This window comes from Amborella trichopoda, chromosome 1 (assembly GCF_054954075.1).
Source record: "Amborella trichopoda isolate Santa Cruz 75 chromosome 1, AtrichopodaSantaCruz75HAP2 v2.0, whole genome shotgun sequence".
Classification (NCBI taxonomy): Eukaryota; Viridiplantae; Streptophyta; class Magnoliopsida; order Amborellales; family Amborellaceae; genus Amborella; species Amborella trichopoda.
Window position 1 is genome coordinate 47,320,316 of NC_142336.1, and position 24,509 is coordinate 47,344,824.

At 35.6% G+C, this 24,509-nt stretch overlaps 1 protein-coding gene across 50 annotated transcripts; it reads right to left on the minus strand.

Moving 5' to 3' along the window:
* Positions 1-2,015: 2,015 nt before the first annotated feature.
* LOC18442322 (uncharacterized) lies at positions 2,016-23,634 on the minus strand. Of its 50 annotated transcripts, none has more exons than XR_016057104.1 (12): positions 23,177-23,613; positions 23,013-23,077; positions 19,575-19,675; positions 18,604-18,713; positions 17,880-18,001; positions 7,930-8,015; positions 7,670-7,771; positions 7,220-7,304; positions 6,086-6,207; positions 5,889-5,957; positions 4,722-5,002; positions 2,016-2,502 (listed from the first exon to the last, which is right to left on the minus strand). XR_016057104.1 is itself a non-coding variant. In XM_088868936.1 (9 exons), the coding sequence occupies exons 5-8, from the start codon at positions 7,939-7,941 to the stop codon at positions 5,933-5,935; spliced, it is 261 nt and encodes an 86-aa protein (XP_088725062.1). In that variant the 5' UTR covers positions 7,942-8,015; positions 17,880-18,001; positions 18,604-18,713; positions 23,013-23,077; positions 23,177-23,634; the 3' UTR covers positions 4,225-5,002; positions 5,889-5,932. The 50 variants fall into 50 exon arrangements, 3 of the variants coding, with proteins under 3 accessions (XP_088725062.1, XP_088725081.1, XP_088725069.1); XR_016057083.1 differs by having other exon boundaries at positions 6,086-6,121; positions 19,446-19,675; XR_016057074.1 differs by having other exon boundaries at positions 6,086-6,203; positions 19,446-19,675.
* Between the last annotated feature and the right edge of the window lie 875 nt (positions 23,635-24,509).

Consider the following 24,509-nt stretch of genomic DNA (forward strand, 5'->3'; position numbering starts at 1 on the left):
CCATCTACTAGTGAAAATAGAGTTCTGCTTTGGCCCGGTCTTTTATGAGAAAATTTGTCGCCCTTTCGTCAATGAAACATGCTATTGCAAAAGGAATAAAACTAATTTTTTTTGATGAGCACCAATGCAACAGTTGTATCATAATATAATGCAATGACCTTTTTAGAAAATCATGTTTGTTGTATTCGTATGATCCCAAAATTTGCACACTTTTCATCTCAATAATCAATCCCTTCAAAAAACAAAAGTTCAATTTGAACTTTAAATATGGTCAAAATGAGTCCCCTTTCAAAAATGAATCTAGACTATTCATTTTGTGAATTTCAAGATCTTAACTTTCGTAGAATCAAAATCATTTTTTTCTTTTTTAACATTGTTCATCTAATGATAATAAAGTCATCCAAAAAATTGGAAATGAAGAAATTCTTCTAAAGCCTAGATCTAAACATCTTGTCAAATGAACAGCCTATGTTAATTGGATTAAAAAAATACTTTCAAAGTTGTGTTTTGAATTTTTTCTTTTTTTGTGATTGTTCATTAGAATGAAAATAATGTATATTTCAAAATTTGGATCAACAAATGGCCATAAAATGGTTTTTTTAACCTTGATACATCATATTACTATACAATAGTTGCATGATATCATTGCTCCTTTTTGATACCTTGTGTACAAGGGGACTATTTACTTACATCTACAAGGTCACAAACATCTTGAGCTTCATTACCTCTTATAAAAGTAGGTTCCAATTACTTAAAACCATCCGACGTGAAATTTGATAGCTTCAGGACATAAGCAAGTTTGAAACATTTTTGAGTTTTGAAATTGGTGGAATAAATATAGCCACCCCATTTCACATTCAATAGTTAATATTAACTGTTACCACCTTGTACAAAATGTAAGTTCGATAGAGCAAATATTCTACCTAAATATAACAATGGTTTGGGCAATGTACCATGTCGCAACAATATAGCTGCCGGATTGAAACAGATCCCATAAGTTTGGTAGGAGCTACCAGCTAGAAAATTAACAACCTTTTAAAGGCAGGAAAAGTCTACAAAGAGATCGTTTATTTTACTATTGTGTATTAGATTTCAAATCAAACAGTTGTGAATGCCACATTGACTAGACTCAAATTTCAAAAACTAAAATTCAAATTTCGGAAACTAAAATTCTCAAACTTTATGACGAACCCATGCCATCCAATTTGAATTCATATCGATTGACCTTAAATGGTCTCTTAATATTCAAAGCTCCTTTGAAGGTAATTATTTCCTTTTAGTTGAGATTGGTGATATTTCCTTAAAAGTCAATATTGCTTTCAATGGGGACCGCGCTTGGTTTCGATTAAAACTCGGGTCGACTCCAGCACTGACAAGTATTTCAAGAATAGTTAACAATGATTCGCTTATAATTAAAGAACACGGTTTTATGCGGCCAGTCGCATGTTGCAGAAATGCAAGCTTGACAATAAATATATTTTTTAAATATAATTTGGCCCTAATTTTTAGAGAACATATAATCTTTAACATGAAGATCATCAATATAAACAAAAAAAAAAAATAAAAATTAGAAATAATCATTATAATAAAAAAATATTTGAACCCTTAGGTACAATTGTTTTTAGATAGACCACCTATTTGCATTCGCCATTAAGATGGATGCTTTATACCGATACGGTTCACATATTGTAGAAATACGATCCAACCCGCATGCCACATGAAACAATTTTCCTTACTTAAAGTACACCCTATCCACCCTATCCAAAGTACAAAGTTCGACATAAAGTTACCAAAGATGAATAATAACACAAATAAAGCACCATCGCTTCTATCAAATGGAGCACATATAAGACACCCTCATCCTTTTATCATCTATCTTAGAAGGAAAAAGTTATGTAAGGAGTTAATCTTATACTCACTAGAGAAGGTTGTTCCTATGCTGGAAATCCTCAAATCGGTCATCTCGACCTTGAGATTCATAGGCATAAAAAAAGCATGATTTCTAATCCTAAAAATAGCTCATCTTCTAACACATTATATAGACGGTCTATTTTCAAGATTTTTAAGTGTTTGTAGATCTCTTTGGTAGTCACTATTTTTTAAACTTTAAAATTTATAATTGGGGTAAACAATATATTTTCATGTCATTGCATGGCTTTACAGCACTGAAACTACATTTTTCACATAATTTTGAGGTACACCTTACTTCAATAGTAAAAGGTTGACACTATATACAAACCTCACCCATCTTAGAATTAGGAGAGTTGTTTGGGATTGGCATGGGCTTTAACCACATGGGGTGAGTTTCTTGTTGCCAGCTCCTCAAGGGTAATTGTGTTTCCAGTCATCCCATGCTCTTGCCTTTCTCACTGCCGCATCATCTTCTTCTTCATCATCATTGCGTGGCCTATTATTACGGCCATCTCTGTATCACGACGAGTTGGCCTCCTCCATGAGTCTCTTGCCATTTCTTCATCATTTCCATTTCTCTCAACACTGCTTCTACAATGCTCATATGGCAATCCGATTTAACCAACAAGAGGGTACACATTCGATTATCTATGTTCTTTAGCACAAGTCTAGTGATAGAAAACTGTTGTAAGATGCAAGTGCTTATGAAAGCTACAAAGCAAGGCCTAGAATACTAGAAAGCACAATGAAATGTAAAAGAAAACAAATGGTCCATGGGAAATCAGAACAGTGCAGAAATCCAACCGAAAAAGGGTACAACTCATAGAAGACGAGTAAGAAGATTGAAAATCCCACGTGCGAAAAATAAATCTAAACAAATGACAAGAAATATGGAGAACTTATTAAAACAGACGGTTCTGCAATTAGAAGTAATATATTGATGAACTTAAGGGTCGTTTGGATACCTGAAAATATGAATTTGTAATGTATTACCTACAAATGAATTGTCATGAGAATTGCATTACCAACATTTTTTTTTTCTTTTTTTTGGCTTTATACCCAAAACATGATTGAGCGTACAATCCTATTAGAACGTAGCTTAAACTTTATAATTGCATCAAGCATATGAATTAACCAAACCTCTTTTGTATGCCTTTGCGTCTTGACTCGGAATCACATGTTTTCAAGATGTTAAAACTTTGGAATAAAGTACTTTTATTATGATAAGCCATCATATTTTTTATCTTTTCTTTTCTTCGGCTAAAGCCTTTCCATCATCTCTCTCCAGAAAACTTCTATGGGAGAAAAAATTTGACTAATAACCTAGAAGACTTTGCGACTGAATGAGATGTATTGGAGAGAAATTACATTGGGGCATGGCATATGAGATGTATTGGAGAGAAATTATATTGGGGCATTGGAGGAGATTAAAGAAGTAAACTAAGTTTAAAAAATTCTAAAAAAAACAATTCAAGCCTATTGATTTGACAATTCTCTGTGAGTGAACTCAAGTATTTCAAATTTATCAACAAACAATAACAGTAAAAAAGAAAAAATAAAACCAAAAAAATAAACAGACAGATTTTAATAGAAAACCCAAATCCGTTTATTTTTATGGAACAATAGCAACAACTGAACCAAAAAAATGAAACTTGGATATCTGAAAACAAATAATAACGTAAAGAGCTAATTAAGAAAATGGGATTTTGAGATATATAAAGGAGCTAAGAAGATGGGGCTGATTTGCTCAACATCATAGTTATAATTAGCAAACCAATTTTTCTATCAAAATTATATTTCTTGAAATTCACCAGTATGGAAAGAAAGCTATGTAGCTATGGCAGCTAGTTGAATTTTTTTTTTTTTTTCTTGTGGTTAGGAAGGGATTTTTGGATAGTAAAAATCACATACATATGAGATTGACGAGATTTTCTCCAATTACGCGTCAAGTATATAAAGGACGTAGCTATTGCTGATCCACCAAGGGAGTTATTGCTGCGTGTTAAAGATTTTTTTTTTTGTGGTTTATTAGGAGGTGAATAATGGGATTTTTAAGTAGCGAAAATCACAAAAGATTTCTTCCGATTATAGAGAAGCCCTAATATATTTCCTGATTTTTGGATAAATGTCGAGTAATCTTTTTTCATTTCCTTACTATTAAAATGTACACAAACAATCGAAATATCATATTTTCATGTAATATATTATCAGGTAATAGATTTCCATGTTCCAAACAGCCCTTAGTCAATTTGATAAGATCTAAAATTTCCCCAAAAAAACAAAAAACAAAATCACCAACAATGAAGGTACTGCAACGTGGAAATAGAGGGTAAATGGTTAATTAAGCGAAAATTGCTACACCCATGATAGTTTCAGGAACCCCCTCAAAAGGCTTGCTATATCCACCCAAAACATGACATATTGTTTGCTCGTATACTTAATAAATAAGAGAATATTCAAGCGTCCTTTCTGAAGTATTTCTTTACGACTGGGACTATGAATTACTTAATAAACAAGAAATGCCAACTTGGATGCCATGACTTGGGACTATGAATTACGAGATACAAGTAGGATTTTTGAAGTATTTCTTTTTCAGAAATTTATCAAAATGCACCTCACTTGCAATTAGTTAACATTTTACACCTTTTCTACTATTCCAACTCAAAATTATGTGTATTTTTATGGGTATTTTGAGATTAGATCAAAACACATGGGTAAAATATCAACTATTTGGTATCTCAAGTGCATTTCGACAAATTTTGCTTTTTTTTTTTTTTAAAGTACTTACGAGATCAATTAGGAAAACCAACCTGTAACCAGGCTGAAAGACCTGGGCAGCCATCCTCTCCTTTTCGGTAGTCAAGTTCCCACTTATGAGGCTTGCAGGTCCAAATGTCAAAGGTTGATGCCTGTGCTCATGGGCTTCAGAAGCCTTTGCTCCGCCTTCCAAAACATCTAGGGCGAAAGTGGCACATGTGATGGGCAGTGCTGGTTTTGAGAACCGTGCTTGGTTAGCAGCCTTTCTATGCCACATTTACGCTCTTTTTGCATGCTCATCTAGGATTTCCTGGTTTATTTCTTCATTTCCATCCTGCTATGCCAGTTTCAAAGGTTCCTTTATGTTCTAAACTAAAACAATAACGAAACCAATGGATCTATAGTTTGTAAGACTAACACCATTAAATGACAAGTTCTATGGAATTTGTAACCCTAATAACTTATTTTTTAACATATGTTCTTTATTTAATGGACGATCCCTAGAGGTTAATGGTCTGACAAGTACCACTAAATTGTCCTTGGCATTTGAAAGGAATGTGTGGAAATATCACACAGATATCTTCCAAATGAGTCGTCAGAGAATGCTAAACCCAACATTGATACTTTGAGGGCCTGTTTGGATGTTAAATATTTTAATCTGTAATGAACTATCGAATAACCTATCTTATCTGAAATTAATATATACTCTGGATAATATTATGTATGTTGTATCACATAGAACACTATTTAATTACCTTTTTTTTTTTTTTGTGACATTCAGCTATTTTTAGCTATTTCTGGCTAAAAAATGCCATCTTTTGTAAATTTTTTTAATAAAGTAAAAATCACTTTTAAAAAAGATAAATTTATATGTACAACTGTCTATAAGTTTATCTCAGATAACTTTATATGGACACTGCCAAACAATAGATATTATCAGAATTAATTTTATTGAAATAGTGAATTATCAATGATACTGCATACATCCAAACATGCCCAAAGAATCAGTTAATATTAGAGATACTTCATACACAAAGTGCTAAAAGCCCCTGTGGCAGAAAGGCGATCTTAATTTGGAAAGCCAAGTTATATTGATTTAGCAGCCTATGTGGTTGTAGCAATCCTTTCTTCTAGACCTTGGCAAAAAATAACAAATAGGCACAGGACAATGCTATCGCAGAACCATTAAATTCATATTCTTTTCTTCCAGATACTAGTACCTGTAATTGCTTTTGCCTTAGAGCAGATAGCATTTATTCCTCCTTCAACATGTCAAGCAAATCAAAGGCCTATACCGTAAGAATGAGAGAAGACATGTGGTAAGTCACAATAGAAAGAAGAATTATAGTAAGCATTCAGATTCAGTTATGCATGTCTGCCAGCACGCGTGAGTTGTGGAAGAAACAATGTGACCAACCTTACAAAGCGCCAAATATATGGTAGTAAGCCATGCCTGCAATCACAAAGCAACTTATTGTTGTAGGGAATTTCATAAGTTTGATTGCAGTAAGTCAACACGATCTCCCTTCTATAAGCTTCCTAAGAGAATATTGAGTCAATTCAGATCAAATGTTTCAAGTTGCAACAAATAAAAAAACATAAAATAAATGTTGTATATTTTCAAAATATTCCACATTTGGATGCTATATGTATGTTAAATCTGATATGCCAAACATCAATAGCATATACTTCTTTCCCTGATCTCAAAGGAAGAAAGTTGAAAATGTCATCATCATCAATCTCAAAATCAGACATAACTATGAATTTTTTTATGAATAACCTCCAAAATAGATTACTATGGATTGCAAACAGCACATAAAACTTAGTGCCTTTGGAGAAAAGAATTCACAATCTTATGGGGCTTGGGAGAGTTCCTGGAAGTTAATTTCGGTCATCACCTATTCTGTACATGGATTGCAACACTGAGTTTTTCTTTCACTAGAGTTGGGGCAAGACAATAATAGTGATTGCAAAGTCGGCCAAGTAGTTTCCTACTCGGCAGAGTTAGTCGGGCTCGGGCCCTTGCCAAGGCCGAGTTGGGTGTTCAACTCGTGGATATTAAAAAAACAATTTGAAAAAAATCATAAAAAATCTTAAAAATAAGGAATCTGTTTGGGATATGTTTTTTTATGTTTTCTATCGTTTTGGCAAAGATTGGAAATTGTTTTGTTCGTAAATACTTATTTTTACATTTTCCCATCTTCTTTGGATTACTTTGAAAATACCCCCAGTGACAGTTGATTTTTAAAATCTATGTTTTTATTACTTTTTTAATATTATTTTGAAGTGTTTTACTTAATCTTACTTTAAACATACATTTCCTATAATTTTGGATTTCTTTTCTATATTTTTTATAATTTGTTGACCTTTTTTTTCAGCTACAGTAATCGGCACTAGTCGAGCTTAGTTACTCAGACTTGGCCTGAGTAATTGGCTCGGGCCAGGACCGATTACTTGGTCCAACCCGCACTTTCTAACACTGGACAATAAAGATCTAATTACTCAGACTTGAAGTAGCATAAAATGCTCTTTAATTGTGGACCAATTGCACCTCGGGATAGTGTAACTTTGATGGTCATAATTAACCTCCAAATGTCCTTCATCTGAACATGTTAGATTGTGAACCACCTTGCAACCTACAATGGTATCAATAAGAATTAACAAGATGAAGGGATAATAAGGGGACAATTCAAGTTAGATGGATATGCCAAATTCTCAACAAATCTAAGTGATAAGTGGCTGATAGATTCTTCTGATTTCTCAAAACTCGGCATTGCAATTATTTGATGTCTTCAGAAGTTTCGAAGAAAGTCAGAAAATGCAATTATTGATTGAGTATAATGTGGACTAGCATCATCTCTAAAGCAGACTAAGAACATGGATTTTATTACAACAGCTATCTAATACTAACTAATAAACAAGGAAAAATAAACGATAAGCTGATGAGGGACTTCTAACACCTCTATCGTAGAACAGAGAAATAAATGGGACTGATTCATGCCTTTTTCTCACTTCGTGCAACAAATGTATCTGGTCTCTCTTGAACAGAAGTCAGTTCCTCTTCGGGCACAAGTTCTAGCCTTTCACAAACTGAAATGAACTCCTGCAATTCAAACCACAAGGAAAAGGCCACTTCGAAGCAAATACTCAGCGACGCTGAATGTGAAAGCAAGAACAGTGAAGCGAACAATATCTAGGCTCCTGATATTAAACCAAATCCTAGCAATTAAACCTGATAATACTCGTCAGTAGAAGATTTACCTTCAATCTCATTTGGGAAATCTTAAGAGCCTGAATCCTGTCAGACTGTGCAACTTTTTCTGTCACTCCCCGAGATAGAAAGGAACCTGATAACAATTATGCATTGTCATTCATAAAAGTAAAACTAAACATAAAAAAAACAGAAATTCGACAAAAGAAAAGCGTAACATCAGACTGGAATTCAGGACTTCACATTCTAGAAGTTTAATAGAAACTTAGAACTGTTTAAGTTTAGGATTCTTTAGCAAACATGTTGAAGAAAAAATGTTGTCAGATTCGCTACGAGTTTTCTTCGGGTTTGGTGAGAACGATGAAGCATTTCAGTGCTGCGGCCGATTCGAGGGAAGACTTCAGAATTTTTCTTTTAATTTAATATAAATAAATTAGATATTTATATATAAATTATGTAAAATACGAAGATGATAAATGTTTGGGTATTTCATTTGGCACCAACGGTTTAAAACTCGGCTGAGTAACATGAACTTGGCACCTTGCCGAACCGAGTTCCTAGGTACAAACTTGGTTATATAAAAAAAAGATATAAAAAATCATAAAAATTAGGGTTTTTTTACTTAATCAATGTATAAATTTTATATATAATTTTGAAGTTTTTGCTGATGAATTGTGAGTTTTCCTTATCATATGCCATATTTTTTTAATTTCTCCTTTTTTAATTTTCTGCAGAGTGCAGTTTGTATAGAGCCAAGGCTCTAAACAATCAAAGTAAAGTGCACCTTCAAATAGTATCGAGGAATGTAGTTTCAATACTGAAAATCTTTGTGAAAGCCTTAAAATATATTTTCAGCTTTAATTATAAAATTTAAAGCTTAAAAATAGTGAAGATTGCGCAGATCTATGAAAACTTGAAAATCTTAAAAATTGACGGTCCAAAAATGCATTACAAGATGCACTACTTCCAAAACTTGAAATCCATTTTTTTATCATGTCCATCCATCTTGGTGTCGAGATAATCAATTTGAGGATATTTGGGCATCAAAACAACCTTTCCTAGTGAAATTTTGAGATGGGCTCTAATTTGACTGTTTAGAGCCTTGGCTTTAAATTAAATTTTTTTCCTTTTCTGAAAAGCTAGCTTTAAATTAATTTTTTTTCAATTTCAACCTTTACATATTTTTTCCATCTTTTTCGATCTTTAGTTGTTGTTTGCAGTTTATTTTATTTTTGCTTTTTTTTTTCTTTTTCAACAAATTTTTTGATCATTTCTTTGATTTTTTTTTAAGCCCTTTTTTGGGCTTGTACACCTCTCAGGTGAGTCCACACAACTTGGGTGAATCCAATAGGAGTCGCCCAAGTATTCATCTTGGGCAGGGCCAAATTCCTGAACCCAAGCCGACTAACTAACCTTGTTTGGCACATAGTATGATATGATTATGTGAAGTCAAAACTGATGACTTCACAGAATTTCTGCTGTTTGAAAACCTGTCTCATGACCTGCACTTATCGTTGTTGTCGAACTCATGAAATTTGGAGATCTTATCTGTAAAAGCCTATCATCATTCTTATATGCTTTTGACCAAAGAAGTCATATACACATATACAATCTGTGAATCATAAAGGCACTGCACATAAAGGAACCTGAATAGATCTCTTGTATGCATAGTGGAATAACAGTCCCTCAGTTGACACATACCATATACTACAGAAAGACCAGTCATTCATGCTATTTGCAAGGCCTCTCCATTGTCTTTTTAAGGTGAGCTGGGATGGACAAATTCAAGTTTACAACAAGTAAGATCTAAATAAGCCACAGGCCTGAACCTACGGGCTTTTCCTTCTGAAACTATAGGCGCTTATAGCCAGTACAAAGCACAAACCATTTTCTCCTTGTAACTTCTGAAAGAAATTCTCTAAATAATCAAGATTTCATCCAGAAATTTGTTAAGCAGGGTCAAAGCTTACGGTTGCGCTTTGTAATTTACCAAGCCTTACGGCTTTGCAACCTGATGACATTGCTAAGGGGTCTATATCACCGTCTTCCTCACCATGAGTTAGTGACTCGACAACATTCGACCATATGATTGAATCTACAACTATAACTAATAGTTCTAACCAAATATTAGTCTAGAACTAACATTATTGTTGGAAATAAGTGTGTATTCACATTGTCAAAATAGGAGTATGTTTGTGTTAAATCAAGACCAAGAACACCAAATATTTCGGATGATAATTCCAATTGTTGAAGCATCGAGTCATTTGTTCCAAGTGGGGGATTGTGGGTATATTCCAAGGAATAGTAAGAGCCTCGCATGACTTGACATACCTGTTGACTCCATATAACTCATTTCCAGTCAATAGTAGAAAGATGAACATTATGTCCTTAGTAACTTGCCAGGGCTGGGGAAAGGAAAGATGGTCCTCATATCTTCAAATATAGAAAGGCAATCACCTATAGCGAACGGAGGATAGTCTTTGACTTCAACTATTAGGCACAACCTGAGAGTAACCTTCAATAAGCCCTTAAAAATCCTCGGCTGAAAGCAAGATGTGTGCAAGCCCCAGGTAAAAGTCCAGGAAACTTAAGACTTTAAATCCAAAAGAAGCACACTGGTGTTCCCTGCATATAATACAATTTCATTTGATTTGGATCATGAGCAATTGTGGTATGGTGAACCCATTTTATGAGCCTAAGGACACAAGCCAAGGCGAGTTGTATCTTGGGGTCTGCTCTGGGAACTCTCGTTCAAAATACCCAGTTAACCACTAGATAGAGAGGGCTTATTGACCTCATGTCTAGACAGGCTCTGCTTTGAACCTCCCTGTGTGGCCTTGAGACCCTAGAAGAATCCGGACTGTCCAAAGGCACAAGTGCCTGTTTCTTTCCCTAAACTAAAAGTAGTTCTCTGGTTATTGTTTTGCAGGCAGCAGAAAACTTAGAAATTGTATAAGCTGGTTCTTGATAATGTTACATCGGATTTAAGTGAAAATTTGCATCCTAGAGGGAACCCGAGTCTAGTTGATATACACAAAATTTCAACTCAAACTGATTTGTAATTTGTGAGAAATTAATGAATAAGATATTGCTTCCGCTATATAACTGCGATTTTCAGATGACTCGCATTCTCTCAAGGGCAACACAGTCTGCTAAGTTGCAGCATGGCAAGAAGGGACTTCAACTAGGAACAAGTTAAGCTAGAGAAGTTGCATGGCGTGCACTTCCCCTTGTGGCAGTAAAAGCTTAAGTTCATTCTCACTACACTGAAGGTTTTCTACAATGTTATAGAACTAGTCCAGGAGAGATCGAGGAATGTGTGGTCTGCTGCAACCTCAACCACTTCAGCCAGGTTGAACAAATGGAGAGAGGATGATTACACCTACAGCGGAACCATCCTTAACAGCTTATGGGATAGACTTTTTGAAGCCTATGCTGATGTTGAAACCGCAAAGGAGTAGTGGAAGGTTTTGGAGAGGAGATTCAATCATTCCTTAGCAGAAACAAAGTCTATGCTGCTGGTTGATTATTTATGCCATAAGATGGATGATTCAAATCCCATTTCAGAGAGCTTCGAGGTTATGTATACCACGGAGGTGGACCTGAAATTAATGAGCACTTGTCCAAAGAGCAGCAGATTGCTCCCCCTATTAATGCCTTACCTCCTTTGTCAGAGGGGAATGCTTGGTGATCGAAGAAAAGGCATGGAAAACTCAACATGGGAGTTGACCTCAGTATATATGGCTGTGGAAAACAAGAAAGATAAATGGGAAAAACAAGGGAGGCCTCAAGCCTCTCAAGGAAAACAGTTGGCTCAGTCAAAGGGCAAACCAGCTGACTTCAAAATGAAAGTCAAGTGTTCATGGTGTGGTAAACTTTGACATTTCAAGCGTGATTGCAAACTGAAAGTCCAAGAAGAAGCAAAGCTCACATTGTCAAGGAGACACATGTGATTGTTGAAGTCCTGAACGCTGAGAAGGAAACCGACTGGTTCGTGAATTCAGCGGCCATGAAACACCTGCTACGATTGTGAGCTGTTGTCTTCTTTTGAGGAGACTCGCAATTGGGAGGTGCATATGGGAGATAACTCCTCTTCTCGGGTGATTGGTGTAGGCAATGTAACAATCTCTCTCCTCACCAGACTTTGTTGTTAAAAGAAGCACATCATCTCGTGAATCTTGCAATGCTGTAAAGCTTTCAAAGACTAATTTTAAAACATGCATTCGTGCATCTGCGTTACTAAAAGTGACACATACTGATAAATGTCGAAAGCTTCCAAGGTCAAGTGGGGGTAGTGGATATTCAATTTATTGATGACTATTCAAGGTACTCTTATGCGTACCAATCAAAGTTAAAGTCTAAGGCTTTTTCATTTGTGGAATACCAACTGGAGGTCAAAAATCAGCTGGAAAGGAAAGTTAGTGTTTTCAGGAGTGAAAGGCGAGGAGAATACTATGTCCGATGAGTTTGAAATGGTTTGTAAGGCACATGGCATCATTCACCAAACCTCATCTCCCTCCATACCGCAACTAAATGGTCTGGCTGAACAAAAGAAACTCAACCCTATTAGAAATTGTCTGATCCATGATTTTGTTTTCCAGTCTTGATTGTAGCCTTTTGGATGAAGCTTAACAGTTCGCCAATCATGTCTTAAACCACATTCCTTCCAAATCTTTAAATTCTCTCCACATGAGAGATGGACCGATGGGATTCCTAATTTCAGTTACTTGGTTGTGTTGCACATGTTCTCATCCCAACAAACTTAAGATCCAAGTTAGACCCAAAAACAACTCATTGTATTCTCATTGGATATGAGAATGGAACCAAGGGTCATAGACACCCTGATTTAGAGACCAATAAGATTATTATTAGTCGGGATGCTCGCTTCCTTGAAGATGAATATGTTGGTCATTCCAATGGCGTAAAAACCCAAGGCCTTAAGGTTCTGGATAAGGCTGAGGCCCCTTCCTCCTCCTTACTCTTTGGACCTTTGAAAGAGCCTCCACTCCTATGGAGGAGTTCTAGACTTTGAAAATGACCAGACTTCTTTGCCTTCTTCACTGACTTCGAAAATGATCCATTGACATAATCTATGTCATGGAGTCTTGATAGCGACAGGTGGAATGGAGCATTACAAGAGGAGATAGGAACCATCATAAGAAATGGAAGTTGGGAATTGGTGGATCCATCGATAGGAGTGAAGCCATTGCGAAACGAGTGGATTTTGAAAAAGAAGCTGAACTAGAAAAGTACAAGGTCAGGCTTGTTGCAAAAAGGCTTCTCTCAAGGCATGGTATCAATTTCAAAGATACCTTCTCTCCAGTCACAAGTACCACAACATTTAATGTCCTAGCTGCAATAGTAGCCTATTTAGACTTGGAATCAAATCGGTTAGATGAAGACAACATTTTTGAATGGTGATCTTTAGGGGTGTCAATTGCGTCGAGATGACCAAGGTCATCCTGCGGACCTAGGTAAACCAATCTACATATATATATGCAATATATATATATATATAATTAATTAATTATAAAATTTATATTTTATGAAAAGTATATTATTATTTTTAAATCTTGGTCCAAAGACCCAAATGGGTAGGTAGGGTTGGGGTCCAAATAATCCTACACCCAATCTGGGTCGGGGTCTAACTTAGATGCAATTGGGTCGAGTTTGGGTAGGGGCTGACCCAACCCATTTATAGCCTTAGTGATCTTGATGTAGAAGTGTATATGAAGCAGTCAAAAGGATTCATCAAGGAGGCAAGGAACACAAGGTGTACAGGTTGCTCAAGTGGTTGAAGCAAGCACCAGGGAATTGGTATGAATAGTTCACTACTACACTTCTCAGGTTCGGTTCATATGTGTGACGTTGATTCATGTTTATTCAAGAAAATAAGAAGGGGTTCTGTTTTGATGCTTATTATATATGAGGATGATATGTTACTAGCTAATAGTTAACAGATTCCCCCAAGAAAAAAAAGGATGATTTGGCACTAGCTAGGTGCTTTCGGATCATGTCAAAAACTGGTTGAGCTAAATGCCGGAATACATCTTGGGAATCAAGATAGTACGAGATCAAGAACGCAAGCTATTTTGACTATTGCAATCTCCTTACATTCAGAAAGTGGCAGCACAAACCCAGTACGAGATCAAGAACAAACCCAGTACGAGATCAAGAACGCAAGCTATTTTGACTATTGCAATCTCCTTACATTCAGAAAGTGGCAGCACAAACCCAGTACGACACCTGTTAGGAGGTGCGAGTTGGTTTAAGTGGAAGGCTAAAAAAGGATAAAGGGTAGGCCCAAAACGACATGGTTAGAAGCAGTGAGAAAAGATATAGGAACTTATAGCCTCACTGAGGGTATGACCCTTGATAGAGCAAAATGGTGGGACCAGGATTCGACCCTAAATAGTTGGGAAAAGGTTATGATGATGATGATGATGATGATAGGTTCTTTGATGTATGTTATGACTTGCATCAGGCTTGACATTTCCTTTGCAGTTAGTGGGACCAGAAGGTATTCAAGTAATCCTGGAAATCAGCAATAGGATGCTGTAAAGTGCATGATGACGTATCTTCAAGATATCTTTCAGTATGGACTGCATTCAAGGGATTAGCACATAGAAGGGTAATGCAGATTGGGAAGGGGGCAATGACAAAAGCTTCTCCACCCTCTAGTTGGTGGTTCACCTTGGGCTAGTGGGGTTGTCTCTTGGTGTGGTAAGAGATGGGACCTGCTAGCAAAGTCCACCATGAAAGCCAAGCACATGACATCACTAGAAGGAGTTTGGTTGTTAGCACATAGAAGGGAAATGCAGATTGGGGAGGGGGCAACGACAAAACCTTATCCATCCTCCAGTTGGTGGTTCACCTTGGCTAGTGGGGTTGTCTCTTGGTTTGGTAAGAAATGGGACCTGCTAGCAAGGTCCACAATGGAAGTTGAGTCTATGAACATGACATCACTAGAAGCAGTTTGGTTGCTAAATCTACTGCCTGATTCCATATGAGGTTCATAACAGTCCAGGGTTAACACTATTTTGTGATAATCAAGTGTCCATTGCATTAGCAAGGAACAATAGATGAGGTGGAAGGAAGAGCACATTGATAGATTTTATCACACGATAAAAGTGTGTGTGAGGCAAGGGGTATTGGTCCTCCCACAGGTTTGATGGTGGCCGACATCTTGACCAAGGTAGTTTCCCAGGGTCGCTTGGAGAAACACAGAGAGGATGGGCATTGTACCCCTAATCTGATTTTTCTCTTTCTTGGTTTTGTGATAACGTATATACAAGTACTAAAATATATAGTGAAATAATCATGGGGAATACTGGCACCCAATCATTCATGCTGTATGGATCATACATCAGGATGAAACCCTATTCAATAGTCTAATCATAGATCAAAGGGATGACAAGATCCCAAGAATTGCCTAGGAATTTGCTTTTATGCACAACATATGGAAACATAATGAGATTGGAGAGGGTCCCACTTTTATCACTAATCCACATCTTGGAGGCCAGAACAAAACCCAACTACAATAGTCCGTTCATGGATACACCCATTGGGGATAGTTGCAGTACGTCCCATATGGAATCCTGTTGATCAACCAAGTGGTTCAAAGAGATAACAAGCCTTTACATGACAGATGGTCCGTTGGCACGCTGCCTAAGTACAATGATTGGAGGGTCCAATCATTTGGTTGAAGAGGGGCATTGTTGGTATATTCCAAGGGGACCTTGTATAACTAAACATACCTGTGTTTAGGGCTCATCATGGGTGGTTTAATAAAGTCATTTCCAAGCAATAGTGGAAGGGTGGACACGATATCCTTAATGACTTGCCTAGGACGATGGTCCTTATGTCTTTGAACATGGAAAGACTGTCACCTACTGTCAAGGGAGGATAGTCTGACTTTAACTGCTAAGTGCAGCCTGAGAGTGACCTTGGATAAGCCCTCAAGAAGCCTTGGCAGAAAGCAAATCGCGTGCAAGTCTTTGTGAAAGCAAGGGAACCCAAGATTAAGATCCATAAAAAGCACACCTGCATTTAGGGCTCATCCCCGGTGGCTCTGTAAAACTAATTTCCAGCCAATAGTAGAAGGGCGGGCACTATGTCCTTAATGACTTGCCAAGGTTGGTGAAAGAACCGATGGCCCTTATGTCTTTGAACATGGAAAGGCAGTCACCTATACCCAAGGGGAGGATGCTCTTTGACCTTGACTATTAGAGGCAGCTTGAGAGTGACAATGGTAAGCCCTATAGAAGCCTTGGATTTCAGGGCAGCTAGATTTCAGAACCATAAAAATCACATCGGTTTCCCTGTGTATAGTACAATTTTCATTTGAATTGGTTCACAGGCAATAATGGAAGAGTACAAACCAGCAGACACTTTAGGAAGAGAGAGATTCTTATGAAAGACTAAGAAAGTCTGATCAAACTCTGTTTCCTACCTCTCTAGCTCCTGCCGCTCCAGCTCCCACCTCTCTGGTCTCCCTCCAGCAAAACCAACTTGGATAGTAGGTTCAATTTCCAATAAGACTAATTGACAACCTTGAACTTTTAGACATCTAGTAGAAAAAAAAACTCTCTAAACGTGGATGGCCTGGAGCAGGCTTTCCTATTGGGAAAGAAAATCAATGATTACTAGTATGACAAGAGCCAAGTTTTATTGGCCAGATGTCACTTGCATTAAGCAAGGAAAGACCAACATCTCTTGGAGGAGCAAGGAAGACCTTGTGTCTGTTACACCCAGGACTAACATGGAAGTACAAGAGACCACCTAGAAATTACACAGAGGTGTGGCGAACCCACTTTATGACCTTAAGGACTCAAGCCAAGGAGAGTTGTATCTTGTGCTCTGCTCCAGGAACTCTTTTTTACCATACTCGGTTAACCACTGGATAAAGAGGGAGAATTGACCTTAAGGCTAGATAGGCTCTACCTACAATACCAAACTGTCCCGAAAGTGACGATTCCTTTCTCTAAAATTGAAGTTTTCTATGTTACTGTTCTGCAGATAGCAGAAAACAGGGAACTTTTATAAGCTTGTTCTTGACAATGGTAAATAGTGGAAGGAAATTGAGTCTAGTTGATGTACACAAAATTTCAGCTCAAACTGATCGCTAGTTTGTGAGAAATTAATGAAGGAATATTTTTTTCTTTTTTTTTGAAACTACAAGGATTAGTATTTGTTAGTCAGGGGACGCAGTAATTAGACTGCATCCATCAATGTGCCAAACATCCATCTTTGACTTTGAGATGGATTATAATAATTTGGTGCCTCCACCAAAAACTAAAAAAAAACGGTATTAAAAAGAAATCGCACTTTTAAATCTTAAAATTTATTCATTTTTATTTTATTTTCTTGGGATTCACGATCATCATGGTCAAGATTATCAACATCTAAATTTTTGGAACCCAAATCCATCACTAAGATGGATTTTAGAAGGACACATGTAAATAGATGTTGGCTGACTCACCAAAACCATATCCATTTATGAATAAGTGAGTACTGCCACTACATCACTACAATTTCCAGACATCAATCCATTCTTCCTAAACCCCCATGACCAACAATTTCCCCTTAAATACGAAGGCACCGCTGACCATTGTGTCATTAAGTTGGCTCCCTATCGATCCAGTAACTTTATTTTCACCTTCTATGTCAAATAGTTGGGAAAAGACTCTGATGATGATGATGACATCAACTTTTTTACTGATAAGGGCCATGCTTGCTTATACATATGATTTCATCCATATTAATATATTCCCAAATACTTATAGGGAAAAATATTAAAATAAAAAAACAGAATCGCAAGAGTAGTTAGCAACCATAACCATCTTATGTTACATAATGCCATGATTTGACGTTATACCCTACAAAACCAGGAGCAATCCTAATCACGAGTTAACATCTTAAAAGAGAAGACTACAAAGAAAAATAAAAAATAAAACATACAGAAAATAAGTATTTTCAATCCTGGAATTTGAGAAAGTACCAGCAAATACTTTAATCAGTTGTACTAATGTCCTCCTTTAACTCGTTTGATGAGAATAGTCCCAGCTTGCTTATCATTTCCTCACAATGCTCCAATGCTTCACATGCCTTCTTCAAACTCGCCTACAAACCAGAAAAATTTCAAGTTCCTCAAGATTCAGTTATCCACTACGAATAACAGATACACTTAACAAAGAAATGGCTATCAATCTAACGAATAAACCAAGTAAAATCTAAAAATTGAATGGAAATTCAAATAAGATTTTTTTTGGAAAGAACAAGAATTGATACAATCTGGGAATTGAATCCCTCTCATAAGACTCTTTCCCGATAAATGATACATCCCTACGATAATTTCTTATAAAAAAAAATACACAAAGAAATGTTCACAATGATCTCCAAGACTAACCAAAAAAATAAAACCTATCTATATGCAGACTTTCTCCAAATTCAAATCCTCAAAGAGCATTTTTGTAAAATACTGAAAGGAATACAAGTTACCAAATTCTAGTGAATAACTAGACTGTAACTAGAGTATTATTATCAATATTTAAATGAAATTATTCTTTCAGAGATTTCCTAAACAATCAGTTGAAATAAACTGTTTTTACAGCACAATTGGATCTCACGAACTAAACACTAATAACATGATTACTGCAGAAATTAAATCAATGGAACCAATACATAAACACATGAAAGAATAATAAATAAATCAGCAAACTCACCGGATCTGCAGTCTCTACTGTTGCTATGGTGTGTACTTTTCGAGCCTGCTCAAATAGAGCAGGAAGAGACATATCCTCCAATTTCGATTCTCCCATCTCCAGATGAAACCCTAATCAAAATGGTGGATTTTTACACGATAAAACTATGCAAATTTACATAGTTGGAATAAAATGGAGGAAAAAATAGGGTTAGAAGCAATGGACAAAGATTGTATTATATAAGGAAACCGTATGATTGCCCTACCCGAAGTAGGTATTTAAGTTAGGGTGTGGTTTCTATAAGGCTGCAACCTTAAACAATCCAATTAAGGTGCACCTCCAAATTTAATCATAACATGTAATTCTGGTCTAAAAAATTCGTAAGATTATCTGAAAATCTATTTTCATATTTAATTATAAAATTTTAAACTCCAAAAATAGTTTAGATTTATAAACATATGAAAAGCTTGAAAGTGGATGGTCTAGATAATTATAAAATTTTAAACTCCAAAACTAGTTAAAATCGAGTAGATCTATAAACATATGAAACGCTTGAAAATTCTTAAGATGCACTTTTTCTGGGACTCAAAATCCATTTCTTTTTTCATATTCATACATTTCAATGTCCAAATGATCAATTAGAGGGTTTTTCAACAATAAAACAACTTTTTCCGATGGATTTTTGAGGTGCAACCTTATATAACCTTTTTTCTTTAAGTTATTTTATCTGTTTTAAAAGCCCTAAAAGTGGATAAAAATGAAGAATTTGAACAACATAAGTAACCAGAAGCTTCACATCATTTATATGTTCGTGCTCATGGCAAGAGAGTATAACAAAAATATCCACAGCAGGTAAAAAATACCGGCGGATGAAAGCGACAGGGGCCACACTGAGATAGTACAGTGCACCAGCTATATTGGGATTTAAGGCAGAAAATAATAGATGAAGAGAAAAGGTAAATTGTTTCATGAGGGCGGGCCTGCATTCCCACATGAAGCCTACGCCGTCCAATGTAGATTGATCATGGCCTGCAATCTCCACCATCTAACTAAGTAGGTTTCGTGCGGGCATGTGGGCCTGCCCACATAGAAACTGCATCCACATAGAAAGTACAATTTATTACTCACAAAATGAATTGAATTGGAAAATATAACCAAGTTCAGAATCTCAATAAGAGCAAATTTATCTATAACTAAACTTGAACACTTGCAAGTTTTCTCAAAACTCCATGGCATAATTTTGCAACTCAAAGGAGTATTTCTAATTCTGGATAGATTTGTAATATAGGTTTTTTTTTTTTTCTTTTTGTAGAGTTGGTTAATTTTATTATTCCACTCATATACGACTCTCTCTCTCTCTCTCTCTCTCTCTCTCTCTCTCTCTAGCCTTATATTTATAATAAAACGTTAAAAATATAAGATATACAAATTATGTCCTGTGAATATACAAATTGTTGTAAGGCTGTACATAAAAAATTCGTATACATAATCAAATATAAACATAATATATTACATTATCTTATTTGTACTATATGTATAATAACATTTTTTAGTTGCGTTATCTCTCAGGTATTCGGTAAGGTACAAAGGCCCAATGCCACGATTCAAGAGGTCGTCTCAGGTCCTCCAAATCAGTTGGTATGGGATATCCAACTTACATACAGGAGGGTTAACAAGACTAATGCGCAATAGTTAAATAACTTTTCGGAACTCTTGAGTACTTGCTTTTTTAAGCCTTATTGCCTTGTGTAAAAGAAACAATTTGGGAGCTCAACCCAGAAGGCTTCTTCACAGCTAAGTCTCCCTATCATTTTCTTTCTCAAGACCGTTTCTCCCCACTTAGCCTGTGGCAAACAAAGCTTGGTCTTTGCCTGTTCCTCTTCACATTCAGGCTTTCATTTCTCTTCTTTTTCCATAATAGAGCACCAACAATTGATCTTGTCTAGAAGACAGTAAAATTATTTCTAATGTATGCTTGCTATGTAAGCAGAGATGAGGAGACGAAGGCACATCTATTCCTCCACTGCCCTTTTGTGTGCTTCTTATGGTCCTAGCATCCCTTTAACTTTGACCGAAACGGATTTGCCAACGACGGGAATTTGCCAGTGGAGAATTTCTATGACTGCCTCACTATGGGTGGTATGGAAGGAGTGCAACAGAAAAACTTTTTAGGGGAAGTTCGTCGACCAGTCTTCAGTAATTAGAAATATTCAGACCACTGTTGCATAATGAACTATAGCAAGAAACAAATTTTTTGAAATTGCTAAGGCAGATCTCATGTTTAATATGAAGCAAGTAGCATCCCTATGCATTAAGAAGCACTCAAAGTCTACTGTATGGGATTCTCCTCCTTTGGGGTGGGTTAAACTACATTTTGATGCAAGTGTTCGTGAGAACCCGGGACTAGCAAGTATTAGGAGGGCTACTTCGAGATGGTGAAGGACATATTCTCCCTTCCTTTTCAGACCGTATTGTAAGTTGTACTGTGAATGAGGCTGAGTTGTATGCTTTGAAGCAACGAGTTATTAGCATTCTCCCTATGCTTGAATATTGTCATACAGGTGGACTTAGCAATTGTTATAAGCTGGTTCAATCCTCAATGCCTTCCCTCGGAGATTAAGACAGATCATAGAGGATAAAAGGTTATTTTTAGATTTGTAAACAAAAAAAGATAATTTTCTGGCAGATGAGCTAGTGAGAGAGGGTCCTGGAAGTGAGAATTCCCACTGTCAGATCAGCAGACTTCAGTAGCTAAAGTTGAGGCGATCTGATTTGTCTGGTTTTTCTCTCATTTCGTGTCTCCTCTTTTGATATCTCCCTCTTCCCCCTCTCTTTCTTCTTACACGTTGGTCTCCTCCTCCTCCTCCCTCCTTTCTCTCTCTTTTCCTTCTCTCCTTTGTCGCTTCTTTCTTTTTCTTTTATTTTGTACACAACCTCATTGTACTCCCTCACTATTAAGAAAATATTCTAGCAAGTGTTTAAAAAAAGTAGTCACAAATTGTGATTATAACATAAATTAATGTCACAATATATAATTCATAATTTGTATTTAGAATTACATGGACTTTTAGTTTAAACATATGGGTAAGTTTGGAAAATAAAAAAGCATTTATTGATGGGAGGACCTTGTCAGCTTTTAGTTATACTAGCAAAATGCACATGTGCAACATGTGTATTATAGAAGCAAAATGCTCTACAAAATTTCGTATGATCTGGAGCGTTTAATTTGCCTAAATAAAAGCATGTACTGGTTTTCTGTAGACAACACCCGATCTAAAACATTTCGTATGTAAAACATTTGGAAATAGTGTCTTTGATTTTGAGAATGTAAGTTTTGTTTGTAATTCATTTACAAATCCATCAAAACCAAAGCAAAAAGTGGATAACAATGTTACAAAGCATGATAGCAAGCAATAGGTGCATGAAAATTAAAAATGTTCCGTGGGTGTGGGACAAATAGAGTGAGTGACTGAAGCATGTTTGAATAGAGCATGGTTAAAGATTTCAAACAGAGCATGGGTTCTAAAAGGGATTTCACTTTTACTTGACACATGAAGATACAACACTGAAAACTGTAAACTACTCAATGCATATAAACATCACACAACCTCAAAGGTCTCCCTTAGAAAATTGTCCACTGTAAACTAATCTAGATTATGTTGAAGAATTCACAAAAAGAAAAAAAAAAAAAAAAAAAAAAAAGGAAAAAAAGAAGAAAAAGGCTACAACAGTGGGAGCTTTGATCCATGAGGAAATTGAGCATTTTGAGAATCCATCTTGCAACCAACCAAAACAGAAAAATCTCAACCCTCAATATTCTACCATATCCAAACTCCACGCTAAATTCAGAATAAAAAAGAAACCACCTTCTAGCTTGAGATTGTCTACTAAACTACATACAATCAGTTAGATAGATATACAATAGGTATCATATAATATTGCTCATTGCACGAGGTGCAATTAATTAGGCAAGAAAATCCTTCATTAATTCATTTAATCCTTATTTTTCAAGAAATTCAAAAATTACTAAAAATTAATAAACCAAAATAAAGAAATCTCAATATGCATTTCATCAAACACATTTTGTGCATCAGCAAACAACAATGAAACTCCTAGGTTTGATACTGGTTTTTCTATCATGCATCTGTACCAAAATGAAATCAAAATGCACAATCAAAACTGTTAATTCCTATTTTTTTCTACATTAAACGTAAAGTGTTAATCTTGCTTTCATTTTCTTCTAACATGCTTTCAGTGTTGTGAAGCACGGCTTGTACAACCCATCTAGCTAAATGATCCAACCAAAAACAGGAAATCAGAATCTCTCTCTCTCTCTCAAAATCGATTTTTTGGCTGAAAGGTAAAACCTATCATGCATGAAACTACACAAACAAATACAAAATTTCGCCAAAAAAAAATGTAGAACTCACCTAAGAATCAAGAAGTTTGCTTTAGGACTTCTGCTGAATCTACTTTATTGACTCGATACCTTCTGCTGCAAATTCAACACATCTTCAACAACAAACAAAGAAGAAATACAGTAAAAAAATTACAGTGAGAAAAATTAAAGAGAACAAATAGAAAGATGACATACCTCGGTTTGTTGCTGTTCCTCTCTCCTGAATATGTCGTCATGTTGTCTTCTCTCTCGTTTATGGATTTGTTCTCTCTTTCTCTCTCCTCGTTTATGAAGTTGAAATCTTCGGCATTAAAGTTAGCGAAGCAGTCAGCACATTTGATCTCGTTCTCTCAAACTTCAAACACCAAGTCCTTTCGCTTCTTTGATGCTTGCAGACCATAGCTAGCGTGTTAAAGTATAGATATATTAAAGTCATTAAACAATAAGCCTTACCAGTGTCATTAGCGTAATACTTAAGACAATTTTTTGTTGAAACATTCAATAAATTTAACAATAATGTTTACTCTATTGTCACAATACAAAACATATTAAAGATTTATTGAGAGTATAAAATGAAACAACAACGACAATACTAAACACAATAACTATAAACCTGGGTATACGATTGTTTTTCAAAGAAAAAAACAAAAAACCCCCCCAATATACGATGGCAGTTAATTAAAAGAAAACGTATATCCAAAAAGATATGTTGTATACCCCAATGAAATAAAAATAAAAAATAAAATATGAAACTAATCAAACTTCTCTATACATAACAAAACGATAAATGCTTAAGCAAATTCGAATCTTACACTAAATTCCTAGCTGCCAAATATTTAGTATCATTGAATCGCTCTCTTGCTCTTTATAAAGACACTATGGGTTGAAAGAAGGGAAAAAAATTCATAAGGCTACTCTTCCTCTAATTCTACCTATTATTTTGATATATATGATTATTTTGATTTTTCTTTTTTGAGGCATATATTGCTTGCATTTTTTAATACATTTTTTTAAAGGAACTCATTGGTGAAATTTTTAATAGAATTTTTTGTTAAGTCAAGATTCTTAATTTACTTCTAATGTTAATGTACTTATCTTGAAGAAATAAAGTTACCTGGAAGAGGATTTATTGAAAAAAAGATAAAATATGGTTTTATATCAGTTCCATTAAAAAAATATAATTTCTTAAAAATCTTTTGAAAAACTCGAAGTTCTTAACATATTTCAACTAATAAGACATTTTTGAAAAAGTCATCTTTTAAACGAGAACTTGCTAACCATGCATAGGACCTCAGACAGCCAAGGGTGAACCTTTTTTTGCCAAGTTCTTGTGGAGCCACCTAAACAAATGGATATTTAAAATAACCATGTTTAGGTAAAATTGTCTATTAACTGTTTTTTTTTTTTATTTATCTGGTTGATATTTTAATAATTTTTTTCTTATTTCTCTTACATTAAAAAAAATACATTATTCCATTGAAATCCCTTACAAAATTATTAAGGGGTCAAATAATCCCAATTGACATTT